The 25093-nt window shown below is 41.7% G+C and overlaps 1 protein-coding gene across 3 annotated transcripts in view; it reads right to left on the bottom strand.

Moving 5' to 3' along the window:
• The window catches only part of carmil1 (capping protein regulator and myosin 1 linker 1), a 36505-nt gene extending 11784 nt beyond the window's left edge, over positions 1–24721 (bottom strand). Inside the window, exons 1-21 of one of the 3 annotated variants that reach the window (XM_011480654.4) lie at positions 24267–24721; positions 18242–18339; positions 9968–10018; positions 6196–6255; positions 4973–5094; positions 4538–4635; positions 4377–4447; positions 3692–3765; positions 3515–3590; positions 3309–3397; positions 3112–3206; positions 2838–2924; positions 2057–2160; positions 1897–1974; positions 1262–1338; positions 1070–1174; positions 796–865; positions 614–695; positions 437–536; positions 294–348; positions 1–173 (exon numbers count right to left, since the gene is read on the bottom strand). In XM_011480654.4, coding sequence (XP_011478956.1) covers positions 1–173; positions 294–348; positions 437–536; positions 614–695; positions 796–865; positions 1070–1174; positions 1262–1338; positions 1897–1974; positions 2057–2160; positions 2838–2924; positions 3112–3206; positions 3309–3397; positions 3515–3590; positions 3692–3765; positions 4377–4447; positions 4538–4635; positions 4973–5094; positions 6196–6255; positions 9968–10018; positions 18242–18339; positions 24267–24303 — 1802 coding nt within the window. In that variant the 5' untranslated portion in view covers positions 24304–24721. Of the gene's footprint in view, positions 174–293; positions 349–436; positions 537–613; positions 696–795; positions 866–1069; positions 1175–1261; positions 1339–1896; positions 1975–2056; positions 2161–2837; positions 2925–3111; positions 3207–3308; positions 3398–3514; positions 3591–3691; positions 3766–4376; positions 4448–4537; positions 4640–4972; positions 5095–6195; positions 6256–9967; positions 10019–18241; positions 18340–24266 lie in introns of all 3 variants that reach the window. The other 2 variants (XM_004073894.5, XM_078955125.1) reach the window with 2 other exon arrangements.
• Between the last annotated feature and the right edge of the window lie 372 nt (positions 24722–25093).

Genomic DNA, 25093 nt, shown 5'->3' with positions numbered 1-25093 from the left:
CTCAGCTTACTGTTGATCTGCAGGGCTTTGGACAGTATTTTAGCCCCCATGTCTCCCATGGAGTTCCCACTGATGTCCAGTTTGGTCAGAGAGGTGTTGCTGCCCAAAGCGTTGAGGACGATGGAAATGTCGGCCTTCAGCTTCGACTCGGCGAGGGACAGGGAGGTCAGGGGCTGCAGGGAGTGGAGGTGTTACGGACTCACAAAGTGGAATTCAGGCTTTTAGGATCAAAAGGACAGAAAGAAGCTGCTGGAATGCAAAGATGAGACATGCAAATGTTGTGCTTCACTCACTGAATCCTCCTCTTGAATCATTAGAACCAGATTGTTCAGGACCTGAGCCACATTCCTGCACATCCAGTACAGATGTATGGAGTTTATAAAGTAGTTATTGGACGCTCTAAAAACAATTGTTTGTGATTTTTTTTTCCACCCACTTGGATTTGATATTGTTGAAGTTTTTTCCCAGGGAAAGGTGTCGAATGGAGCGGTTTTTGGACAGCCAGACAAGTAGAGTGACCAGATCCATGTCCAAACCTTAGACAGAGCGCAGTAACGTGAATAAAATATACCTTAAGTGATGTAAATGAAGAAAAGGCTAAACGCCCCCTTACTATTGTCAGAAATATCCAGACTGGAAATATTTGGGATTTCAGCGATGCAGCCTTCCAGGACTTGAGAGCCTCCAGAGCGCAGCTGAAGGCGGAGGACAGACACAGTCTCAGTATTTTCTCTTTTGGCCGTCAGAGAGCTGGACATGCACTGTTGAAGCGTGCTGATGTGACGGGGGTCCTACCTCACAACAGCTCAGATCCAGGGACACGTCACTCAGGTTGGGGTTGCAGCCCAGGCCCAACAACAATGCCCTGGAGACAGGAAGTCCACAAAAAACATCACTACACAGCACAGAGTAACGTGTCTTTTTGTGAAAAACTCCTCTGCCCTAAAGGTTATCAGTACAAAAATAAGATTTCCAACAAGAATCAGGTCCTAAATCAATAATCTATCCAGTGTAAAAACCTCATCTGTCCTTGTTTAGCTCAATTCCTTTCATTTGTGTTTTCTCTTACTTTAACGCCTCGTGAGGCAGTTTGGTTCCTGACAGACTAACAGACGTCAGAGCTTGAGCACAGCTGAAGAACTGCTTGAAGGATGGAGGGATTTCTTTACACTTCCTGTATGAACGAGAACCAAAACGTGGCAGACTCTAAAAAATCTCAAATCTATCAAACCTCCACAACCATCAAAAGATGAGCTCTAACCTGTGGGAAAACACACTTTTTGACAGGTTGAGGACAGACAGATGCTTTAAGCAGCCTTTAGAAAGGGTCCCACAGATCTGGAGAAAAGCAAAAAGAATTCAAATCAAATTAAAAGCATGATTTGATGACAGTTCTGTCCATAATTTGTCCTTTAAAGAGTCTATGTTTGGTTCTCAGTGTCAGTTATTTCTTCTATACCTAAAAATCAGAGAGACCCATCCACGATAGCAACACTGAAGGGGGGAAAAAGGGGATTTAAATGTGGATTTTGACTGTACAGTGGCTAGCATCAACTGCCTTACACTAGCAGGTACTGGTTCCAATCCCAACTTTCTGTGTGAAGTCCACATGTGTGGGTTTTTCCAGGCGCTCCGACTTCCTCCCACAGTCCAAAACCATGTTTCGGTGGTTAACCTGCGACTCTAAAAATGCCTCTGAAAAGCATGAGAGTGTGTGTGTGGCCCTGCTGCAGTGGACTGTTCGGAGTAACCCTGCCTTTGCTCTGGGGAGCTGGGATTGGCTCCAGCAACCCCTGTGTGTATAAATGACACATTTACTCTCCTGTGCTGACAAATGCTTCAATGTATTATTCATAATCAGTCGTATGAGCGCAGCGGCACAGTTGTGTGTCTCACCAGTTCCAGCGAACAGTCGCTGTTGGACAGATCCAGAGTCTGCAGACAGTTGGGGTGACTCAGGAAGCTGTGCAAATTCTGTAGATGGAAAAAAAACCACATGGATGTTTAAAGCACTGCCTGATGGAAGTGACAACACACACGGGGGGGAGGTGAATACCGTGATGTCATCGCCTCGGAGGGAGTTTCCAGACAGGTCAAGGTGTGTGAGAGTGGAGGCCACAACCGGGTTAGCACACAGAGCCTGACAGAGGCTGTTCACACCTGCACACAATGACCACGGTTTTATTTAAAGCGCCACTCCAGTCCTCTTTTGATCTACTTTAAAGCATTTCCAGTGGACCTTTAATTATGAACATGCCGTTTTTAACCAAAATAAAATAAAAAAACCTGTGTTGTTTTCTAGGACATACCGGTAGTTTGTGCAGAGTGGCAGGAGTTCATTAGCCAAAAAAAAAAACATCATTTGGGCCTCAAAACCCACAAATGCTACATAATTATTGGAGCAGTTTTTACTGGCCCAGAGCAAGCCCGCTCCCTCTTCCCATCAACCATAACTGAACACTGTTTGCACCCTCTCCTGCTAGCTTACAGCCCCTCGCACCCCCAACATAACTTTACCGCCACAACAAAAACGGCGAGCAATATTGGAGCTGAACAGTAGAACAGTTTTGGGTCAGATGGCAGGAAAACCACGCGTGGATGCATCAGAATGGAGCGGAGCAGGGAGCCTGCGGCCCGCCAAGCGTGTTCTCTATGCTATAAATACCTTCTTTTTGAAAACGAATTTTTTCGTCTGCACCTGATTCACAAGGATTTGAATTAGGAAATACTCGGAAATGCTATTTGGGGCTCAATTTTCTTTATATGCATCCGTCATAAGAAAAATGCTACATGTTAAAAACTCCAAAAAGAGGATTTTCAGTGGAGAGAGTCTTTACCTTTAGGTGACATGGAGGTCCTGGAAAGATTCAGATGTTTGAAGCCCAGTGGAAGTTTGGCCAGCTGAGCGCTCAGAGCAGAAACACCTGGGAACAAAAAAAAGATGGACGCAGGATGTGAATTATTGCTGTTTATAAAGAGAAGCCAAATCCTCACACAGTAGCATCCGGAGATTTCACTGAAAACTCACTGAACTTTTATGTGATCTGACTCAAATACCTGCAACATGAACATGTATGTAACGCATGTGAGCGCGTGTGAACATGTTCCCACCTTTGTCCTCCAGTGAGTTGTTGCTCAGGTTGAATGTGTGGAGCGCCGATGAAGGGTTTTGTGCCAGAGCGGACGCCAACTTCTGTGCAAAGTCGCTGAAGTGAGAGAGAAAACGCAGACAGAGATCAAAGGTTGGAAACTGCTTTTTTACAAAGAAATGCCACATTAAACGTATTTTAACACGCATGTTCTCTGACCTCCTGAGTCCAGCGCCGTCCAGCATGAGCTCCTCCAGCCGGCTGGATCGAGCCACTACTCTCAAAATCTGGTCGCACACGTCAGCGGACTGGAAGGCAGCAGATTTCAGATAACATGAGACTGCAGGAAAGTCAAGCACCAGGTAGAAACTGTTGGAAAAATCCACCAATTTAGCTTTAAAATATAAATAAAAGCAGAACTGTACCAGTTTGTAATCTTTAGTGGAGAGTTTTGTGAACCACTGGTTGTATTCTAAAACTGCAATGATTGCCACCAAATCCCTGCAAAGATGATTTACAAATATTTACCAGAAAATAAAGCTCTAATTCCAAAATCTGGAGTTAAAGAGAAGGAAAGTCATGAAACAGCTGATGGTGGATACCTGTTTTCAAGGTGAGCAAAGTCTTGAAGGTTGAGCTCTTTGGTGTCCTGAGTCAGATAAATTGTGTCCACATCCTGCAAAAAAACAACAACAACAACAGATGAGACATGAATCAGAACAATAGAAAACATGACTTTATTGATATGAACACTAAATAATAATCAGATGTAACTCCAGCAGAGAATGACTCATTGCTTTCTCTAAAAAATGTTATGCCTTTGCAAAAAAATAAATAAATAACCATAAGGAAAAATCATTTCCACGATTTCTTTGTTGGAAAATGTAAAAAAAAATATCATAAAAAAAGCCAAATTTCAAAAACTTAAATGAGAAACAAAATGTTTTTCAAATAAAATGATAATAGTGTTATAATATAAAACATAATGCTGAGCTATATTAGTGTTATAATAGAGATAATACTGAAAACAGTGTTTTAAAAAAAATAAACAAATAAACATAAACATAAAACTTAAACACATGTTTACATATATTTACATAAGGAATAACATTTATTTTTTAAGTGTATTTTCGGCGTTATTTATGTTCTATCTGCTGTTTTTTATAGAGCTTTGGTAACACGGTAATTTCCCCTCTGTGGGATGAATACACTTCTATTCTATTCTATTAATAAACAATCAGACAAACAGAAAAAGTATTTGAAAGGACAGCAGTCCTCAGTACAGACCCACTGGACCTCCTCCCTGTATGGCAACCCCAAGTAGTCGCACACACACCAGTACTGATGAGAGAAGCCGCCTGAAAACGTCACGCCATGACAAACATGAAACAACAACAACAATAATAATAATGCATGATTATGGATGATCATGTGGGAAAAGGTTTTACCACAAGGCCCCAGGTCAGAGGAGCTCTGCTCAGCCCAGAGAGCCTGCAGGACTGCGGTCCTTTCTGGAGGATTTAAACTCAACTTCCTCATCAACTTCCTTCCTTACAGAGAGAGAAAATGAAAAAGACAGACAGAAAAAAGCAGAAAACATCAAAAAAAGATGAGCACTGTGGAGGAGAAAACTACAGCGATGATGACGTGGGATTCCTCTGAAAATCAATCCCAGCTATTATCAATTATCTGATCATTTTGATAGATAAATACTGTGATAACCAAAAAAACACTAAATAAAAAAAGTCTTCTTGTTTAAAGCAATATTTTGCTCAAATGTCTTTATTTATTTGAACTATGTTGAAAGATTTTAGACCAAAGAAGAATTTAGGAAAAGTCTCCATTCTGCTTCTGTGGCTGCCGGCTGATTGCCTCTTTCTTACCCGGGGGAGCCAGCGGGGCAGATCTGCTGCAGGCAGCTGCCGATGTGAGCCACCACCTCGTCCACCTCGTCCGCCGAGCCCAGCCGGAGGCTCCAGGGGCCGCGCTCGTGCTCCAACACCAGCTGCAGGGGGCAGCACACACAAACATGGGATCATGGGAGGAGCTTATCGCTGAGTGTCAGGATGCTAGAAAAAACCTTTTTCTGACTTTGTTAGTGAGTTTTCCAAAGATGAAATTCCTTGAATATTCATACAACACATAAATACAACAATAATTGGACAATTTAGCTTTTATTCAAGCGTTCACCTACTAATTTACCGTATTTTCCGGACTATAAGTCGCACCGGAGAATAAGTCGCACCTGCCCGAAAATGCATTATAAAGTAGAAAAAAACACAGATAAGTCGCACTGGACTATAAGTCGCATTTTAACTTTCACAACCTTATATGACACAATCATAGCAGACTGTTTATCTAATAATTTCACAGTAATTTTTTCTCAAACTTATTTATTTATTCTTTTCATGAAGCATCATTGGCCAACTAATACTCTGTTTTCATCCTGTGTTTGTAGAAACAGTTGTCATTTTTATTGCATTTCTGAATCTATGAAATCATTGGAAAATAGAATATTATGTTGTTAGCCTTCAAGATCTTACTGTAAAAAAAAGGTTTGCTGATTCTCTGAGTCACTTAACATACTCTTAACACTTAACATACCTCATACATCAAATTGACCCAGAAACATCATCTCTGTTCCTCACAAATGAACATAACAGGAGGGTTAACAATGTATTTATTTTAATTTATTTCTAATATAAGTCGCTGCGGAGTATAAGTCGCACCCCTTGCCAAACTATGAAAAAAAGGGCGACTTATAGTCCGGAAAATACGGTAGTCAATTTTACATGACTATGTTTTTCCTTTTCCTGTTTTTTTAATATGCAGCATTTACATTTTATATATAATTTGTGTTTGTTTAGAAGTGTTTGCATTAAAAACATTAAATGTCGTCTCTTAGACTAAAAACTCTGTTTTCATGTCTTATTTTTCCTAATTTATTAACCACTGAGTTGTAAAACTTTCACAGATAACTTGGATTTCAGGTGTTTCCGTAGCTTTAGTCGAATCCCGTAGAGTCCTTTGTGTTGCACAAAATATTGCATCTCAAATGAAGCTGATTAGTCTGAATAAAAAGATTCAATTGCTCCTGTGATTTTACCTGATTGGGTTTGTTGCTGCAAACTCCATGAATTTCCAAGTAGCTGAATGACTGTTCAACCTGCAAAAGAAGAGAAAGAAAAGAAATGAAAAAACAGGCCAACAAAACAGGTCAAATGGTTTTTTTCTTGGGTAAATCAGTCAAAAAGGGACAGATTTTCTGAAAACAAGAACTCGGACGGCTGACGCCTTCATGAGTCTCACCCTAAAGTCCTGAATTAAAAAAAGGAATAAACCAAAAAGTTGACCTGCTCAGCAGATTTGTACGTTTTTAGAGGATGATTCCATGTTTTGTGAAAACTATGGTTTAAAATACAATCTCAGGTTTATGACCACAAGTCAAAGATCACATTTAAATAAAAATAACGTGTTGGGAAATAAATGTTACAGAAAAAAACATGATAACATCCATGTGAAACAGTTGATCAAACAAACCAAATCAAATTTAATGTTATTTTGAGGTGTTTATTTGACTTAAAACTCTCTTATTGAAGAAAAAAAAAAAGCTTTGACTGCAAAACTCTGAATTTAATAATGCCACTTTGTTTGGCACAGTTGCTACTGCCTGCCAAGACACCAATGTTGGAGTCACTCAACACCCGCAGGAGTCAAGTGGAACTCCAGTCCTCTGGAGGTGAATCCGTAGTGTTGCTGTGCTTTGAGCTGTCCAAGTATGTCCACGGACAGTTTGCCAGCAACACCACTGCAGCAGAACCACGTTATCTTATCAGTCTGTAGCTTCCTGAAAGTCTTTGCTGAATGTGGTGTCCTTTGTTCACAGAGGAGCGGCTCTGTGCGGCTGGGAATCCTTTCCACTGCATCGTATGTAAACCCACATCTTTTCCTGAAAAAAACGTCTACACTTATGGAGGGAAAAGAAAAAAAACCAACTGAAGTAAAAAAGACGGGCAGGAGAAGAAGGTGGAATCAAAGGAACGATGTGCAGAAGAAACGCTTGAGTCAGTAAAGGGACTGAAAAGAAATCTTTTGGAGTCTGTGGAGACCATGAGAGGAAAAGAAAGTCATAGAAACTAAAAAGCAAAAATGAAACCGAATGCAGACCGTTGGCATGAAGGAACAGAGAGAGAGAAAAAGGGTGAGAGTGAATCCAAAGAGAGAAGCAAAGCCGTCTCAACTGCTCCCACTGCCAGCTGTTAAATTCCTCCATTGTCTTTTTTCTCTCTTCTTTTCTTCCCTCCCTCTGCTGCTGCTGCTGCTCTCTGCTGGGACACATGGAGGAACAAACCGCCCTCTGTTCACTCTCACACTCCAAACTAGAAAAACCGCTGGCCCGCTCTGGAACAACAGGTCAGGGGTCAGCCGCCCAACACAAGAACCTCAGAACCTGGATTTGACGCTGGTTCTGAACTTTCTTTTGGAAAGAAAATAAGAAATAAAGTCACAAATCTCTTCTACTGGGATGTTCTATGCTTAACAGTACGAGTCAATAAAAAAATTGGATTCCTGTTTTCACATAAAGCAGACTATTTGTTGCGCGGTGTGGCACGTTGTCACGGTAACGTGACAATGCGCCCCTTAGCCGGCGCGGACCTCGAGTGCAGCGGCAAAGGAAAGCGATATGTATGCCGATGGTCATGATGGATTAGATAAAGCATCAGTTCTCTGTAGAGAGGGCTGTCCATCAATCAAAGTGGCAGAAATCAAATCAGCAGCCAAACCTACACAAACTGCCAGGCATGGTGGTAGTGAGGTGATGGTTTGGGCTCATTTTGCAGTTGCTGCAGGGAAACACTGTGACTACGGACTAATATGTGGTCAGTGAAGTTCAGTTTGTGCCACCATCACCTCACGTTGGTGTGGAAATGACCACGAGATGGTTAATGTTGATGATGCAACGTTGGTTCTAGCGACCACTTCCACTGAGAGGTCTCTGTAAGCGCACGTACGTGCACGATTGGGCATTCTGCGTTTAATTCACTGGCGCTCGAGCATCACTACGCAGGTTTGAGGGCCCATTTTCAGGCGCTATGCACAAAACTCGCCATCATTGGACAAACCAGGTTGAACTTTGACCTTCATGGGACTTGGATTTGGCAGTGATGTATGGATGATGTCCATTCTAATTCACGAAAATCCCAACTGTTTGGAAATTTATCAAGGAGGAGAAATGGAAAAATTGAAATTAAACAACATTTTTCATTTTGGCTAAAAAAAATGATGTTTTAGGATTAATTTTAAATTATATTTATTTTTGCATTGGCTTTTGTAAAGTGTTCAACTACTCTGGGTCTTTGTCTAAATATTTAAAAAAACAGTAAAGAAACATTTGTGAGTGTCAAAATATGAATGAGGATGTAGACGAAAAAACAAAAAACAAAGGATTATTAAAAAGAGGAAACAGACAGAAAAACTTCAAAAAGACAAAAGACGTTTACGGGAAGTTTTTGCTTCACTTTGATGGAACTTTGTTTCATTCCATGCTAAAGACCGAGCGGACAAACACAACACAACACGACACTCCTCCAGCATGACGATGCTTCATCTCACAATGAAAATTCTGCAGAAGGGCAGTTAAAAAACACACACACACACATTTCCAGGGTGTCGGTTTAGCCATAAACGAGCCTTTTAGCAACTTTGATGGCTCAGGCACGCCATAACACGCCATAACACGCCATAACACGCCGAATCTTCAGCAGGATCTATTGGAATCTGCTGCCACACATCACGTTTCTTTCTGCCTGCCGACCCGTTTCCGTGCACAGACATGCCGGGAATCCATTCAGAACGGGGACAGTTACCAGGATCACACAAATTCATGCTTCTCTACATTTAGGCAAGAACTAAAATACAATAAAAAAAAACACATGGAAGCCATTCAAAATGAAAAAAATAAAAATAAACTAGCTGACGTAAAATAAAACTATAATACAGATGAATAAATCTGCATAATTTCACTCTATATTTCCTGTAATTTAACCAAAAATTAAGACAACAGCAGCAATAAATGATAAAAAAAACCTAAAGGTGTTTAATGTTTAAAAACCCACATTTTTAAACACAGGTCTTCATTAGTTTTAACACTTTAAAAGAAAGCCACCCCAGCAACACATCATCATCACAATGCTTTATATTAATGTGGGGAAAAAAACAAAAAAATGATTTTTTAAGCTAGAAAGTCAAACTCTTTCTATTGTCAACCAGTGACGTTCAACACTCAATTTTTCCTACCAAAGTGCCCGTCTTACATCTGGACTAAATATAAACCACGTATATCAGTATTTACTTTTACAAAGTGCTTCAGTTTTATGACTGGTAGTTAATATTCTCTTCGGTCTCTTTTTAGTAGACCTTTTCCCGTTTTTCCCTTCAGATCTGGGTCTGGCCCTGAGGCCTGAAGCATTCTTCCTCCTGTCGCCGTTTTCCTTTCCCACAGGCTGCGTTCTCACAGCTGCACTCTGGGTAAAACTATCAAATGTCTCCATGCGCTTGAACCTTTTCTCACACCAGTAGGGAGGGAGGCCGGAAGGGGAGAGGAGCTTCAGCTTAGGACACTTTAGTTTTCTGCATTCAGAGTGTCTTCTGATGGGCGCTGGAAACGTTTTTTTTTTTTCAACAAAAACGATGACACAAGTATTTTCTAACCACTACTTTGTTATCTAGGATTTTTCATTAAGTCGTACTTGTTTTTTTCTTGCTAGAGGGCGATAGAGTCAGCTGCATGGACGGTAAACAGGACCCAGCTGTCTGGAGACATACAGGCTGTTTCCAAATGGAGGGGCTCCACGGTGAAGGGACTGCTGTCAACTCACCTTAGAAGGGACTCTGGCTGTGAGTAAATAAGCTCGATGTGACGCCAGAGCCTGTGGGCACAGAAACACAAGCGTGAGAAACGCCATTAGTCTGCATGGAAAATGTCAACACAACACAAAAGCAAGGAAATAACCACGTTTGTATTTTTAAATAAGGGATATAATGTGGGGGGGAAAAAGGAAGCAAACAACTTGAAGTATTCAAAGAAATAAAAGGAGTTATTTTTACATTCTAGTTTTAGTTCCGATTTCTCCTTTTAGGCCTTTTATTACAACAATTGTGCCCATTTGAATGTATAGAGAAGAAAAAAGGAGCCCAAGCTTTTTCATGTGTATTTGTTCCATACATTATGGTAGATGGTGTGCTAAACCGCTCTTCTAGCAGAGACTTGACACACATCAGTGATGCCTGCTCAAACAACAGTTAAGACTCCTGAACGTACAAAAAGAGTGACTTATTTTCACCTTAATCAGGTGAAAATTGCTGAATTAAAAGTGAAATGATGTGAGACGAATGGTCCATTGTTTTCTGTAATGATGCTTATTTCAAGACTAAACGTAGATTAAAAGTAGCTGCAGTGGGATTTATAGTGACCTACTGTGCATTTGCTTTGAAAACCAGTAGGATATTTGCTATCATGTGACACAGCATTTAGCACATTTTCTAACCAAAACAACCTACAGATTCCTGTTACACTTGGGAGCAAAGTGGGGATCAGGATTCAGTCATAGGGCTGGGACATAAACCACTCGATGAGCCCAAAGAGCGGAAATGTTTGGGTAATGTTTGGTCAAGATGTACATAGATTTACGCTTCCAGGCTCAAAAACTTTGAATAAGCGTTTAAAACAAGTGTCTCTTGAGTTTTATGTCAACTCAATCAACGACCTACAAAGACAATTCAAAAGAAAAAAGGTGGAGTTTTGGTTTCTTTTTTATTGAGAATAGCTCTCTTTATGCTGCCGACGGAGAGACGGATGACAAGGGACCGTCTACAAAGTGAAAGCTCCGGGAAAAAGTGATTTAAAAAAAATCCATAATCCCCTAAATACAACCAAAACAAATAATATTAATATGAGGTAGTCATGAATACCCATCATTGTATTTATGCTACAACAACATTTGATATTTTTAGGAATTTTGGGCCTCCCTGTCCAGATAAAAAACAAGGTTGTGTCAGGAAGGGCATCCAGCGTAAAACTCTGCCAAACCTCCTGCGTGAACGGTGAAAGCTGACTGGCTGTGGCGACCCTCTGATGTGCCGAAAGGTGAACAACAACACAGTGGATAGATGACTCACATAGGATCAAAAAGACGAATACCTCTGAAGATACTAAAGCTACAGTCACCAAACGTTCTCACGTGACCATCACCGATTTTTACTAGTTAATTGTTAACTTTGCACAGGGACATTTTGTATCAGTTCATTAAAGTTTTTCTCTTTTTTTTTAATATGTTACAAAAGTATTGGACAAAGACTCTGTATCAGCAGATACTCAATGTCAAATGAATCAGACCGGGGCCAAAAATAACCTGATCGGGACATCCCTAGTTTGAATTAGGAATAACTGCCTTCCCTGCTACACATTGCACTGTCCAAGATCTGCCAAAGAAATCATTAACAAGCTGAGGTTGCATCACTAAAGATAGAATATGATTCATTAAGCTCATATGAGGAGGAGGTACATTTCTCACAAGGAAGCTGGGACTTCAACGTGACCCAAAGAAATCTTAGATAAGGGGTTCAATTCTGGGTACCGTTTCCATACAGCTCGTGATAAATTCACCAAACCGTTTTTAATCATTATAAATTCCTTTACAGCATTTTAATACCACACAACCCACAATGACTTGTAAAAGGTGAGTGACGCCATCATCCGAATGATTCAAGGCCGGTTTTTAGTCGCTGTCTCGACAGGATGTGAGCAAACTCTCCACAGGCTAACAACGAGGAAGCAAAAATGAAAGGTTGATTATATAGTTAGTGCCACTGATATTTTTCTAGAAGTCATGATATAATTGCATTAGCAATACAATGGATTGTAATGAGATGCACTAGAGAGGCACTTGTATTTCCTAACTTCAACTTTACCAGGGCGGTAGACACTAAACCACAGTACAGTTCATTAAAAAAAAAAAACTTTGTAAAATTGCACAAACTGAAAACTTTTGTCAGATCTATGATCTATGTTCTTACCAATCTGTATGTTTGACCATAGACACATACAGACTAGATAGGTAATCACTAATTAAACACTGGCAAGAATGAAGCCTGAAATGGTAGAGGGAGTGTAACCAGACTTATAAACCAAAAGGAAAATTATACATGTATGTATGAGCTAATTCATAACAATCAATATGAAACAAATCAGTAAATAGATTTGAAATAGGGCTGCACGATATGAGGAAAACTTGCGATATGCGATATTAGTGATCAATATTGCGATAACGATAAATTTGCGGTAAATAAACAAATAGAAAAATAAACAAAAACATCATTCCCATTTCATTGCAACAGTTTAAAAATTATCCTCCAAATGACCCTCATCGACATGGGGGACAAACGTCAGGGTGGCTAACCCTGGTCCTCAAGAGCCTCAACCCTGTCTGTTTTCCAATTCTCCCTAGACTGCTCGATAATGATAACCAAAATCAGGTGTGTTCAGTCAATCAGGATGTGAAATCACTTGAGTCAGCCAATCAACAGCAAGCTGGTTAAGGAGAGCTGGAAAACAGGCAGGGTTGAGGCTCTTCAGGACCAGGGTTAACATAATAGGCCTCCATCTGATTGGTCAACAATGGGAAGGTGTCCATCTGATTGGTCAAAGCATAAAGGGATTTATTTGATTCGTTAAATGCTTCAAGCTGCTAGAAGATTGTTTTAACACATTTTGGGTTTGCGATTTATTGCGATATTCGCCGTCTTTTGCGATATGCATATTGCAGAGCTGGATATTGCGATAACGATAAATTTGCGGTATATTGTGCAGGCCTAATTTGAAACCAGGTTGCACTTTTATTTATTTCTGGACAGACTTTTTAACATGATAGTCAGTTGATTACTGCCCTCTCCTGATACCAGCCTCCAGTGGTCATTTAAAGGAACTGCAACACTTGGTCTTCTGTGGTAAATTCAGGAATGGAAGGCGGGGGGGCTTGGTTTCTGGCAGCCATAAATCCAATTACTCTGTGTTTGCTTACGGTGATGAAGAAATTATTAAACTGAGATTACCACATCCGTCATTAAGCAGAAAAGGATCAGACGGTCTGGACTAGGCGGTGGCTAATAACAACCACTCATTTGTTTGACATGTTATAATGCAACATTTAGATGGTTTGCCTCATTTAAAGGAAAAACTGTATGATTTAAGGAATGTGGTGTGTTCCATCTCTGTGCAAATCTGCCTTTCCCAACACCTCTTGGTTGTGAGTGGGCTACTTTCTTCAAGTTCTGACAGGAGTGGAAAAAGCTTGGGAATGTCGACAAAGTAGAACCATGAAATACAAATAAAATGTGCTTTACTGAAGCATCAGACTATAGAATGGGAGGAAACAAATTTAAACTAGAATATACAACTCATACATTTGGATTGAAACAACATTTAAATGTCAACACATTTTCATTTTAGGTTATTTCTGTTTGCTTTCATACTTTATGATGACAAAGCAAGTGGGGGAAAATAACTTTCCAGCACCAAGAGGCCTTAATGTTCCTTCTTAATGTTCCTTCAGGCCTGACACAGCTCTTTGAACCAAAGCAGGGAAAACCTTCATGGCATTTCAGAGCGCACGCCAACAATTTGGGAAGGTCTTTCCTGTTTTCTTCATGACCATTTCCCCCTGTGATAAGAAATAACTCCCATTTCAGGATGGGAAACTGAAAGGTCAGCGCCAGGCCTTGGTCTTAGTGTCCCACTTTGATTGTTTTCTAGGACATAGTTTCTGTAGAGCGCCAGTACTTCAATCAAATTTTGCCTGACCTGTGGGCAGGACTATCGGCACAGAGTAAGTCCACCCCCACTTCCCATCACCCTTCTGTTTACATTCTCTCCCGCTACCTTACGGCCCCTCACTCCCCCACCTAATCTTACTGATGCAACAAAAATGGCGAGCAACATTGGAGCTATTGGATGTAGTCGTCGACAAGGGAATGCAACAGAATGAAGTGGAGAAGTGAGCTTGTGGCTCAGCCATTGTTTAGTATACAATCATTTTTTTGTCTGCTCCTGATTCATGATTTGAATAAAGAGAAACTCAAAAATGCCCCATTAGACTTAATTTTCTTTATGTGTGTCCTACATATCAGAAAAAGCCAAAATATGTAAAAAAAAAAAAAAAGAAACCAAAAATCCCTTTAAAAACTGTTCAACAACCAAATGTAATTAGCATAAATAAAGTTTAGCATAAATTACAAAAGGGGTTTATACAAATATACACGTTGTGTGTCAGAAGACCCACAACCCCCTGTTGTAACAGTAAAATCTGTCCAACACAAGAGGCTTCAGCTCTCATCTGTCTGCTCAGCTGTTGGACAAGTTATAAATAAATACATAAATACATAAAAATGAAGTACAAAAAACAAAAACTAAATTGGGGATTGAAGGCCCTCCACCTCTGCAGCAGATGAGTTTACTAGGCTGTGAATCAGTTCCAAGCATAGAAACTATTCCTGGAAAGAAGAAAAACGGAAGAATTCCCACCATAGTTCATCTGAAACTCATCTCTCAGACTGAGGTAGTGCAGCCGCAGACGTTTAAAGTATTTAGCAACCACCGGCAGCTCTCCTACAGGACAACAACTCATATCGGTGTTTGAGAAAGCAGTTTTTCACAACCTGCATTTTGAGCATCAAAGCAACAAAACTACAACACTTCCAAATAACTGACTCGTCTGCTTCTCAGACACTGAATTCCAACAGCGACCAACCAAACATTTTGTTTATAAAAGGAGAGATTCTCATCCTTGAGGTCAGCCTGTGACTCAGACATCACTTTAAAAACAAATCTAAAAGAAGAAGTTAGTTCTGCCTTATTTCCTCAAAACAATCTGACAATTTCCTACACAGTTACACTACAGAGGAGCAATAGAATCCATTAAAAAAAGGCTTATATGTTAGAGGGGTGCATCTTTCCCTCTCACATGATGTGATACGCATCTCCATACGTGGTCCACTAATCGAAAATATCCTGATACGTTGAAGAAGATGATGGCAAAAATCATCTGGATGAATGAACAGCCTTTTTCTAGAAAAAGCTACACTCAAAACACGCTGCTGCCGGACTGACGCAGCAGCGTGCCCAATGCTGCAGGACCCTTAACCCATGAAGGGTCTCCTGGTTTCAAGGCACAGAGAGACCCTCCTTATACAGTACGCTATGGCAGTGTTTTTCAACCTTTTTTGAGCCACGGCACACTTTAACCTTGACAAAAATCCCGCGGCACACCAGCATCCAAAAAAAAAAAAAAAAACAGAGATTCATGGTCTGTATTGATCGACAGCCCCCCCGCAATCTCACGTGCATTTTTGTGATAATTGTGGCCGGAAAAGCAGGAAGTTGCGGCTGTTTTTTCTAAGAGATGAAATGAAAGTTAAATTAGAAAATTTAGAAACTGTTTGTTTGTTGTGGTTTCAAGGCGTTTCGCAAGGACAACTCATTGTGCGCTGGGACACTGCGCTGGGACACCTTTAAGCCAATGCATCATGGGAGATGTAGTGTGAAAACTGCCGAAAACTTGCAGAAAGACTCGCGTCTCTGAGCTTCATTGTATTGTCCACTTGTTTCACGGTCTGACACCGGACTCTGTGGAAAGCTACACCGCTAAAGAAGAGCTTTAACTGGCATTTTTGTTAGAACTGAGCGACTTGATCAGCAGAATTAAGAACAAGGAAGTGAAGACTTTAAGCACTTCTGATTGGTCAGACTGATGACATGTGATTAAGCCTTCAAGATTGATTGGTGGAGACAGTTAAAGGGACGGGACTTTTCCGCAAACTGTCATAGCTGCAGGGAAATCGCGGTAACGTAATCCTTATCAAAATTTCTTTAATAGAATTAAATAAACACAAAGAAAAAGTAATTTTAAGATCTTTTATATTCCTAACTACTCAGTGTTTTATCAGGGCCTGTTTGGATGAACAAAGAGCTGATTTCCTGGAGATGGGAAATGTTTTTAGATCAGTGAATGATTAATGAGGGCAATTTCCCACGGCACACTTGACCATCTCCCACGGCACACTAGTGTGCCGCGGCACACTGGTTGAAAAACACTGCGCTATGGTACAGTCTATTGCTCTTTATGTTGAGCAATGTTCAAGCGTTCTTTAATAAATGTTTTACAAAGCATCAGAAAGTTTTCAGAAGGGTTTTTGATGAGGAAGGATTGGTTGACGGACATTCTTCGGCCACAGGGATGGGTGGGGGGACGGGTTTATTCACATGTGTCTCTGGTCCCTAACCCCCGCGAATATGTGGGGATACTGTACTAATATCACACTGATGACTATTACAAAAGAACTAGCATTGTTTATCATGTATTTTCCTCCTTAAAAAAAACAGGCTCAGACTCCAATTCCTTCCATAACTCCGTCCCATTCCTAACCTCCCCTTCATCTCCAAAATTCTCGAAAAAATAGTCGCCTCCCAACTTCACCATCATCTCAAGCAAAATGATCTCTTTGAACCCTTTCAATCCGGTTTTCGTCCCCTTCATAGCACTGAAACGGCCCTAATAAAAATCACCAATGACCTTCTCCTAGCAGCTGATTCTGGACTCATCACCATCCTCATCCTCCTTGACTTGACTCAGTTTATCCAACTGAATTCTTTTAAATCTCAGCCCTCACTCATTTTCTCTGGTGTTCCTCAAGGTTCTTTTCTCGGCCCCCTCCTCTTCATTGCCTACCTCCTACCTCTTGGGAATATATTGGGTAAATTCAGCATTGATTTTCATTGTTTTGCGGATGACACTCAGCTCTATCTGTCAAGTAAACTGAACTCTTCTCATCCACCTGCCTCCCTCTCCTCCTGCCTGTCTGAAATAAAAACCTGGTTCACCTCAAACTTAACAGCGATAAAACCGAATTACTCCTCGTAGGTTCCAAATCCACCCTTTCCATTGATTCCTCTCCAGTTTTCCCCTCACCTCAGGAAAAGAGTCTGGGTGTCATCCATGACAGACCATTATCCTTTCAATCTCACATCACTAGCATTACTCGGTCAGCCTACTTTCATCTAGGCAATATTAACCATCTCCGTCCCTCCCTCACCGTCCACTCCGCCTCCATCTTAGTTCATAGTCTGGTCACAACTCACATTGACTATTGCAATGCACTTCTCTCTGGTCTCCCCAAGAAAACTCTGAATAAACTTCAGTTGGTCCAGAATTCAGCTGCTGCATCATCACCAGAACTCCTTCCTTACATCACATCACTCCCGTTCTCCAGCAGCGGCACTGGCTTCCAGTAACTTTCAGGGTTCAATTCAAACTCCTTCTCTATATGTTCAAAGCGCTCCATAACCTCTTATCTTATCTTATCTTATCTAACCCTCTTATCTTTCTAATCTCCTCCATATAAACCCTCCCTCCCGCTCTCTCCGGTCTTCTTCCCTTCAGCTTTCCGCCCCTCCGGCCCGTATGGTCACCATGGGGAGCCGTGCCTTCAGCCACTCGGCTCCCAAACTCTGAAACTCTCTCCTCCCAGACCTCCGTAACACTGACTCCTTTCCAATTTTTCAATCCAGACTGAAAAGCCACCTGTTTAAATCTGCTTTCCCTGACCATAATTTTACATCTTCTGCTATCTGATTTTATTAATGATTTTAACTTATTAATTGTTTGTTTTTAACATGTGATTTTATTGTGTTTTCTTTTAATCTGTACAGTGTCCTTGGGTGTTTTGAAAGGCGCTTTTAAATTTTGTTTCTCTTTCGGCTTTTCCCATCAGGGGCCGCCACAGCGAACGAGTCGCATGGTAAACTTGGCAATGTTTTACGCCGGATGCCCTTCCTGACGCAACCCTCCCAAAGCAACCGGGCTTGGGACCGGCACAGAAGTAGAGAAGGGAACAGGGAGCAGCCCGGAGTCGAACCCTGGTTTCACGGACGGAAGGCGCCGCAAACCAGCACGAGCTAAACCGGCTACCACTTTGAAAGGCGCTTTTAAATAAAATGTATTATTATTATTTTTATTATTAGAGAAATATGAAGAGATTTAGCACAGAAACGTTATTGCAACATGTAGGTTTGAGTGTTTTGTGAACAGGCCTTCACTTACCAGCACTCTGCTCTCCACCTTCTCACCTTTGACCTCCAGCTGGACCTTGTGCCTCAGGGTCAGTTTCACCCTGCGACCCACCGCTTCCTTCACGCTCTCTGCAACCCCAGGAAGACAGAGGAACACGTCATTAGGACAGTGGCAGCCCTGGGCGTCGCGTTACAGCTCATGGCTACATGCGTGATGAAGGTTTAGATGTGGGATCAGCTTCCGTGTCTGACGCAGAAGAGGCCAGTGGATAGCTGGCCAAGGGATTTCTTTTGAGTTTCTTCAGGCCTTCTAGCATGCAACATACAGCAAGTTCACATTTATTGTGGGGAATTTGTGTTTTCACGTTGTGCACGTTCAGTACATTTGTGCTCACCGCTGTGCTGCTTCTCACCCTGACACACAGAATCAACATTGCAATCATCCATGGAAAAAAAAAAGCACATGCAGCCACTGGTGCATGGAGTGCGAACACATGCTTCAGAGCACCACGAGGTCAGGAACATTTGGAGGATTCCAGCAGCACACGCAGCTGGCCCAGGCAGGAAGCAACTACACAAACACAGCGACGGGCCCGTTTGTGACTTTTTGTTGGTGCGCTGCAGACAAGCACCGCCACAGGGCTGACTTTTTACACTGTGTGTCATCTTGTGAGCGAAGAATCTGCTCAGTTTTGAAGTGGTGGAAATGTAACTTTAAAGAAAACCAGCAGGACACTTGTTTTCACAACAGAAGAGGATTTTTGAATGGAAGTGAGTTGTGTAATGTAGTTACTGTCAGCAAAACGGAGAAAAAAAACTATCAGAGAAAAAGAGAAGGGTCTTCAATAAGTTTGGTATCTTTCATTAAGACTTTATTGTTTCTAGGACATTTTCGGGATGCTTGTATTTCAGAAGTAGTAGAGCGATTGCGCTCTACTGTTTATGTAGAGTTTGAAGGAATGGACAAAGTGGGGGAGAGTAAAGAATGAAGTGGAGCTGAGAGAAGAACGCGAGCAAACAGTCAAATGTGGGTAAAGAGATCTTAATATTGAGCTGAAGAAGGTGTGGGCCCGCCTTCATGACATCATGGAGTCTCAGTCCTCCCTGAAACCAGACACACGATGATGTCATGAGGGGGATGAACACAGAACGGCATGAAGCAGCACAGGGCCTGATCAAAAACACATGCACCGCTCCCTGCAAGCTGCTATCAACGCAGAAATGACGAAAGTCCATCAAGAGCTCAAAAACCCTCCGGATTATGTTTATGGACAGGGTTGGCCAGAAGAAACACAACTCCCCAAGAGCAAAACAGCTATAAATTCATTAGAACGTGAAGATCAGCAAAAGAAGACCATCGGTGTCCAGGATCCCCAACAGAGTTATCATCCAGTAAGTCTATAAGACTAAAAAACACAGCAAATATGGCGTGCTGTCTTTCCCTATTCCATACACTAGTGTTAAATGATGTTTCCAGACTGTAGTAAACTTAGCTTTAGTTCATAACATTTTTATGACAGGATCCACCATAAAACTACCAGTGACGGTAGAGCCGAGTACTGCAGTTGTGGAGTTATTTGTGACAGCGGGAGTTTCCCAGGTGGATGGAAACCTCATGCAAGAACCTACACAACAATTATCCCAGACGACTTCAACTTAAGCCTAAGTCACATGCACCCATACAGTGGGGGATGACCTGTCCGGCCTGTGGAGGGTCATAGTCAGGACTGGATGCATCTGAAGGGGAGCGCAGGTGTGTCCCTTACTGACCATGCGCTTATGCTTGCAGGTGATACGGTAAGACGCACAAACTACGGTCTGATTTCTAACCGACAGGCTGCACATAAGGGGTGCGCACTTCTCACTTGAACAATACTAACGGGTCCCTTGCACAGTGTGCAGGGTATGGGGGTTTTGAGAAAATTTAAAATTACCCATTTCACAAGTGTTTGCTACGACCTGTCGACCGCACCACAAACATTTTTGCCCTACAGACTTACTTGGCAATAACAGGTTTAGTGATCCCTCTTTTATCGCGGAGAATATGTTCCACAAATATCCAGAGATGTGTGAAATTCGCAAAGTAGGATTCTTAATGTTTTAAGGCTGTAAAGTATCTACACTTTTCTCAAACAGACATGAACGTTTTTGAACTTTTCTCTCGTTAAAACTCTCAAAGTTCAAACCTTCACAGAAAAATAAGTCCAGTATTGAAGAGTCGATTGAAAAGGTCTACAGCCAATCAGTGTGCAGAACACAGTGTGCTGTAAAAAGACAGGGAAAAAAGGCATGGAAAACCGCAATAAAAAAAAGACAGTGAGACGCAGAAGGTGAACCACAATATAGCGAGGGAAAAGTGGACAACCATGATGTTTCATGCCTGTGGGCCCATCTGAGTTTGCCCATTTTATGCCCATTCCGCCCATAAGGGCCGTTGTGACTAAAGCCTTAACTGATTCTACGAACAAATTTAAAAAATCCTATTTATATTACAAAAGAACTAAACCAGGAGTTTAAATAGCTTCCTTTTTTCAGGTTGCCTTTGATGTTACTTCTGCCTTTTATGTAGATCTCATTGATCTGCATTGGGAGAGTCAGCCGTTGCAGATTCAGGACATGCAGTCATGGTGATGAACGGTTGGTGGGTCAGAAGTCTGTTGCCCTCCACAGGATGCATGAGGTCCGGTAGCAGCAGTCTCAGCCCCCGCGGGACACGTGGAACGGTTACATGCTCGTGGCTCAAAAGGTCAGCGAGCGGGTTGCGTCCAGACGAGCAGGTGGTTGTCATGTTTCAGATGCTTGTGGGAGTTTCTAACACACAAACAGAACCGACGCGGATTCATTATAACTACATCAGTTTAAAGCCAAGCTCTAACAATTTAGCATATATTAGGGCTGCACGATATGAGGAAAACTTGCAATATGCGATATTAATGATCAGTATTGCGATAACGATAAACTAGCGGTACGTAAACAAAATTATACTGAATAAAATTATACTCTAAATGACCCTCGTCGACATAGGAGCCGAATATTTAAGATAAAAGGCCTCCATCCGATTGGTCAACAACGTGAAGGCGTCCATGTGATTGTCAAATGCATAAATGGATTTGTTTGATTCGCTAAATAGTTCAAGCTGCCATAAGATTGTTTTAGCACATTTAAGGTAAGCATTTATTGCAATTTTCGCCGTCTTTTGCGATATGCATACTGCACAGCTTGATGTCGCGATAACGATAAATTTGCAATATGTTGTGTAGGCCTAGCATGTATTGAATTTCATTAGTGTTTACCATAAAAAGAAACAATTCAAAAGATAATTTTCTTTAAATGTCATTACATTATGGCTTGCTATAGGTTTAACACAACTTGTGTGTAGCGTTGGCTAAAAAGGAACGTCATAATGTAAATTACATTAACACTAACAAAGAAGACCCAAATTTAAAAAGGGGAAATTGTTTTTCCCTCATTTTAGAATCTATAGGCCAGTATGTTTTTTTTGTTGCTATCGTTTAAACCCCAAGCAAAGAAAGAAATAACTGATCATCTTTTTCTGATAATGAGCAGCAGTGGATCACTCTGTTGTACTAAAACCAACAGCAGGACCGCCAACAAAAAGCCTCATTCATCACTCAGTCCACTGACACACAGTGCGAGCCTGGTCCCAAGACGGCGTAACAGGGAGCACGGGATCGTGAGTCAGCCTCCCTGTGAAGGTTCACTTTGATTATGGAGGCAGGGCGATGCTGAAATGGTTCCTACTGAAGGATCATCCAAATATGTCACATGGAACCGGACTTTTCCATCAAGCTTGGACTAAAGACGCCAACGGCTCAAGAAGCTGTTGGCTTCTGTTCACTGAATCCTTTAGTTAAGGGGAGTGTTTCAGTGAGATATTAGTCTGATAATGAACCCCTGAAAATTTAGTACGTGAATGAAGAGGAAGCTGCCGTTTGTCTTTAGACACACAGAGACCAATAATTTAGTTTTAGGATTCTTCGGGGGAAAAAAAGGACCCAACTCTGTTGTACCAGAATGGGTAAAACCATAGATAGAAACATTTTTGGGCATTTTTAAAAATGGCAAAGCTCATTAAAAGAATGAGTCCCCCAGCGATCAGTACAGTGTTCCCTCGTGATATCGCGGTTCACCTCCCTGTGTGCATCCTGATTGGCTGTTGACCTCGTCACTCAGTCTCCGTGCCTTGTCCCATGTTCAGCTTGGCACAGTCGCACCAATCCTCTTTTGCCAGCAGATCTTTGTTTCCTTTTGTGATACTGGACTTATTTTTCTGCAAAGTTCTAGATTTAAAGAGTTTAGACAAGACTTAAAGGTGTTGAAATGTTAATGTCTGCCTGAGAAAGCTGATTAAGTTTTTAGTGAGCCTTAAAATATCAAATATCCTTCCTCGCGGATTTCCTCTATCGCGGGTTATGTTCAGATAAACAAGGGAACACTAGCTAAAAATGTTTTAAATTGAAACCAAACTGTATGTAAATTTATGTTTGGTGTAAAGTTGAACGTTTTAATCTGGAAAGGAAAGGGTTAAATTATACCCGTTCTCTGGTGGTCACATGTGGAACTGCAGCTTTCTTTAGATGGGAAGTTACTTTAGGCACAAAACCATCGACAATATATGAGAACCGGACTGAGTGAGTGTGATGTCATCAATAGGAAATGGCGTCATTCTAGCTTCACTGAAATATAGTCAATTCAGTCACGAGTGTTGGTGGAGCAGTGGTCAGCACTCATGCCATACAGCGAGAAGGCCCTGGTTTGAATCCCGGCTGGGACCTGTCAGTGTGGAGTTCACACACGTGTATTGTGTTTAGTGGTGAACTGAAGGAGTCACAAGACTGAAGAAGAAAAAAAAAAATCTGCCAACCGCGAATATTGAAACACAAATAAGCGGGGGGACACTGTAGCGGATTAGGAAAATGGATGGATGGATTTTCTTTTTCACGATAAGGACACCGCCATGGTGGAGCCAGACAATGTCAGTAAGCCTTGTTTGGTCAGAGTGGGTGAGTCAACGTTTCCGTGGCAACCGCTCTCACCAATCAGGAGTGAGTTTGTTAGAAGCCTACACCCCTTGCACCTAGGAGCGAGCTCGGGAGAATCTGTCAAACGTTTTGAACGTTGTCGTCACAAATTACTGAGTTGTTGTCTACCTTATGGCATATCTCAATAGAAATCTATAGGATTTTGGCTTCATGGAACCAGCCAGTACTTCCTGTTTGGAAAGTGAGAGAGAGGGGGGCCTCTCAGTCCAGTTCTCTTTACAGTTCCCTAAGATAAAAACCAAACAATATAAAAATAAAATCCAACTCTGGTATTGTTGTAAGGCAGTGTGGACTGCATTAGTTGGCCTGTTCAGTATATGTTTTCACATAAGGTCATAACATTCTTCAGACAGGCTCCTGGGTGTAATTTCAGTCCAAATTGCTGTTTTGCGTGGTATGAAAACTACCAATCTCAAAGGAGGCGCACCACATGGAGGAGAGCAGAGTGGAGTTCAGTGGTTCCCTCCAACCCTAAAACTAACTGCAATGCAGAAAGGTGCAAAAAGCAGGGCTGAGAAAAAGGGATCCACTGTAATCTGGTGGTTTATCTTCTTTCTTTTTTTTCCTCTCCCCAAAGCAAATTTCAGTCCCAGAAACTCCACACTTTCTTCTTTTCACAAAAGTGCTGTGATTTATTGTCCCACAGTTAGGGAGTCTGTGTTGATAATATCTCACAATCCAGAAGGAATTTCACAGGACACGCCCCTCAAGCCCACTTCACTTCAGATTAGGAAGTGGCAGAGAAGGAGAAACTCAGGTAGACCCCTCCAGGCATGAAAATAACTGCACTGAAAAGATGCAGGAAAAACACGGGGGTTTCCAACATTTTTAGTTAAAAAAAATACCAAACTACCTAAAAACAACACAACTGATTCGAAACTCTACTCTCTGTTCTTATATACATTTTTTTAAAAGTTCTTTAATTCCCTAAACTCACTCTAGGACAGCCAGAGGAGGAGTAGCCATTGCGCAGGCGCCAAAAGTTTAACTTACCGAACAGTTCGTTGGAAATCTCCATTTTTTCCGACATTTCTGCTGCAGAATTGAAGTCCGGCGCTGGCGGGCAAAGGCAGCGGGGCGAGAGGCGGTTCCGGACGGACCTTCACTCCCGAAGAGCGGCGGCGGAAGGTGGAGGAGGTGGTGGAGGAGGAGGAGTACAGCCAAGGTGCAGTCCCGTCTGCGGTGGTTACCTGTCGACACCCTCTGCTTTACTCAACCGTCAGCGTCCATCCCGACGTGCCCGCACACAAAACGCACGCTCCCGCTGCCTTCATCTGGCGCGTGCCGGATATGCTAAACACGCTTCGAATGACTGTTTTGAACCTATCAAATAACCACCAAAAAAGGGCAGAAAAACTAAAAAAAACCCAAAACAAAATCACGCAGGCTCAGAAGTTCAGTCAGACAAGTCTTCAGTGGACCCTCCTTCAGCCCCCCCCCGGCCAGGTCGGTTTGTTTGTGCGCCTGAAACTGAGGAAACCCTGACACCTAGTGGTCAGTTGTGCGCATTGCATGTTTCAAACAAATGTACCTGTAACAGAAGTTGCTAATATTATTTTAGTTTTTTTTCTATAAAGCTGTTGTTCCTATTTAACATTTTTCTGTAATAAAGTGTTTTTATTAGTTTCATGCATGTGTGAAAAAAGTTCCCACTATGCATGTGTTTGCTTAATACAGGCATGTCCAAAGTCCGGTCTGTGGGCCACATGCGGCCCAATTTCTACCAGCCTGCAGGTTGCTGTCATTAAAATAATAATCAGCACTTTCTAAGAAATGTGGGTACGATTTCTTGACTGTAAATTATGTTATAAGCCGTTGTA

Source organism: Oryzias latipes, chromosome 11 (genome assembly GCF_053564925.1).
Source record: "Oryzias latipes strain Hd-rR chromosome 11, Olatipes_Hd-rR_3.1".
NCBI lineage: Eukaryota > Metazoa > Chordata > Actinopteri > Beloniformes > Adrianichthyidae > Oryzias > Oryzias latipes.
Note: the sequence above shows the minus strand (reverse complement) of the source record. Positions and strands in the feature narration are given on the sequence as shown.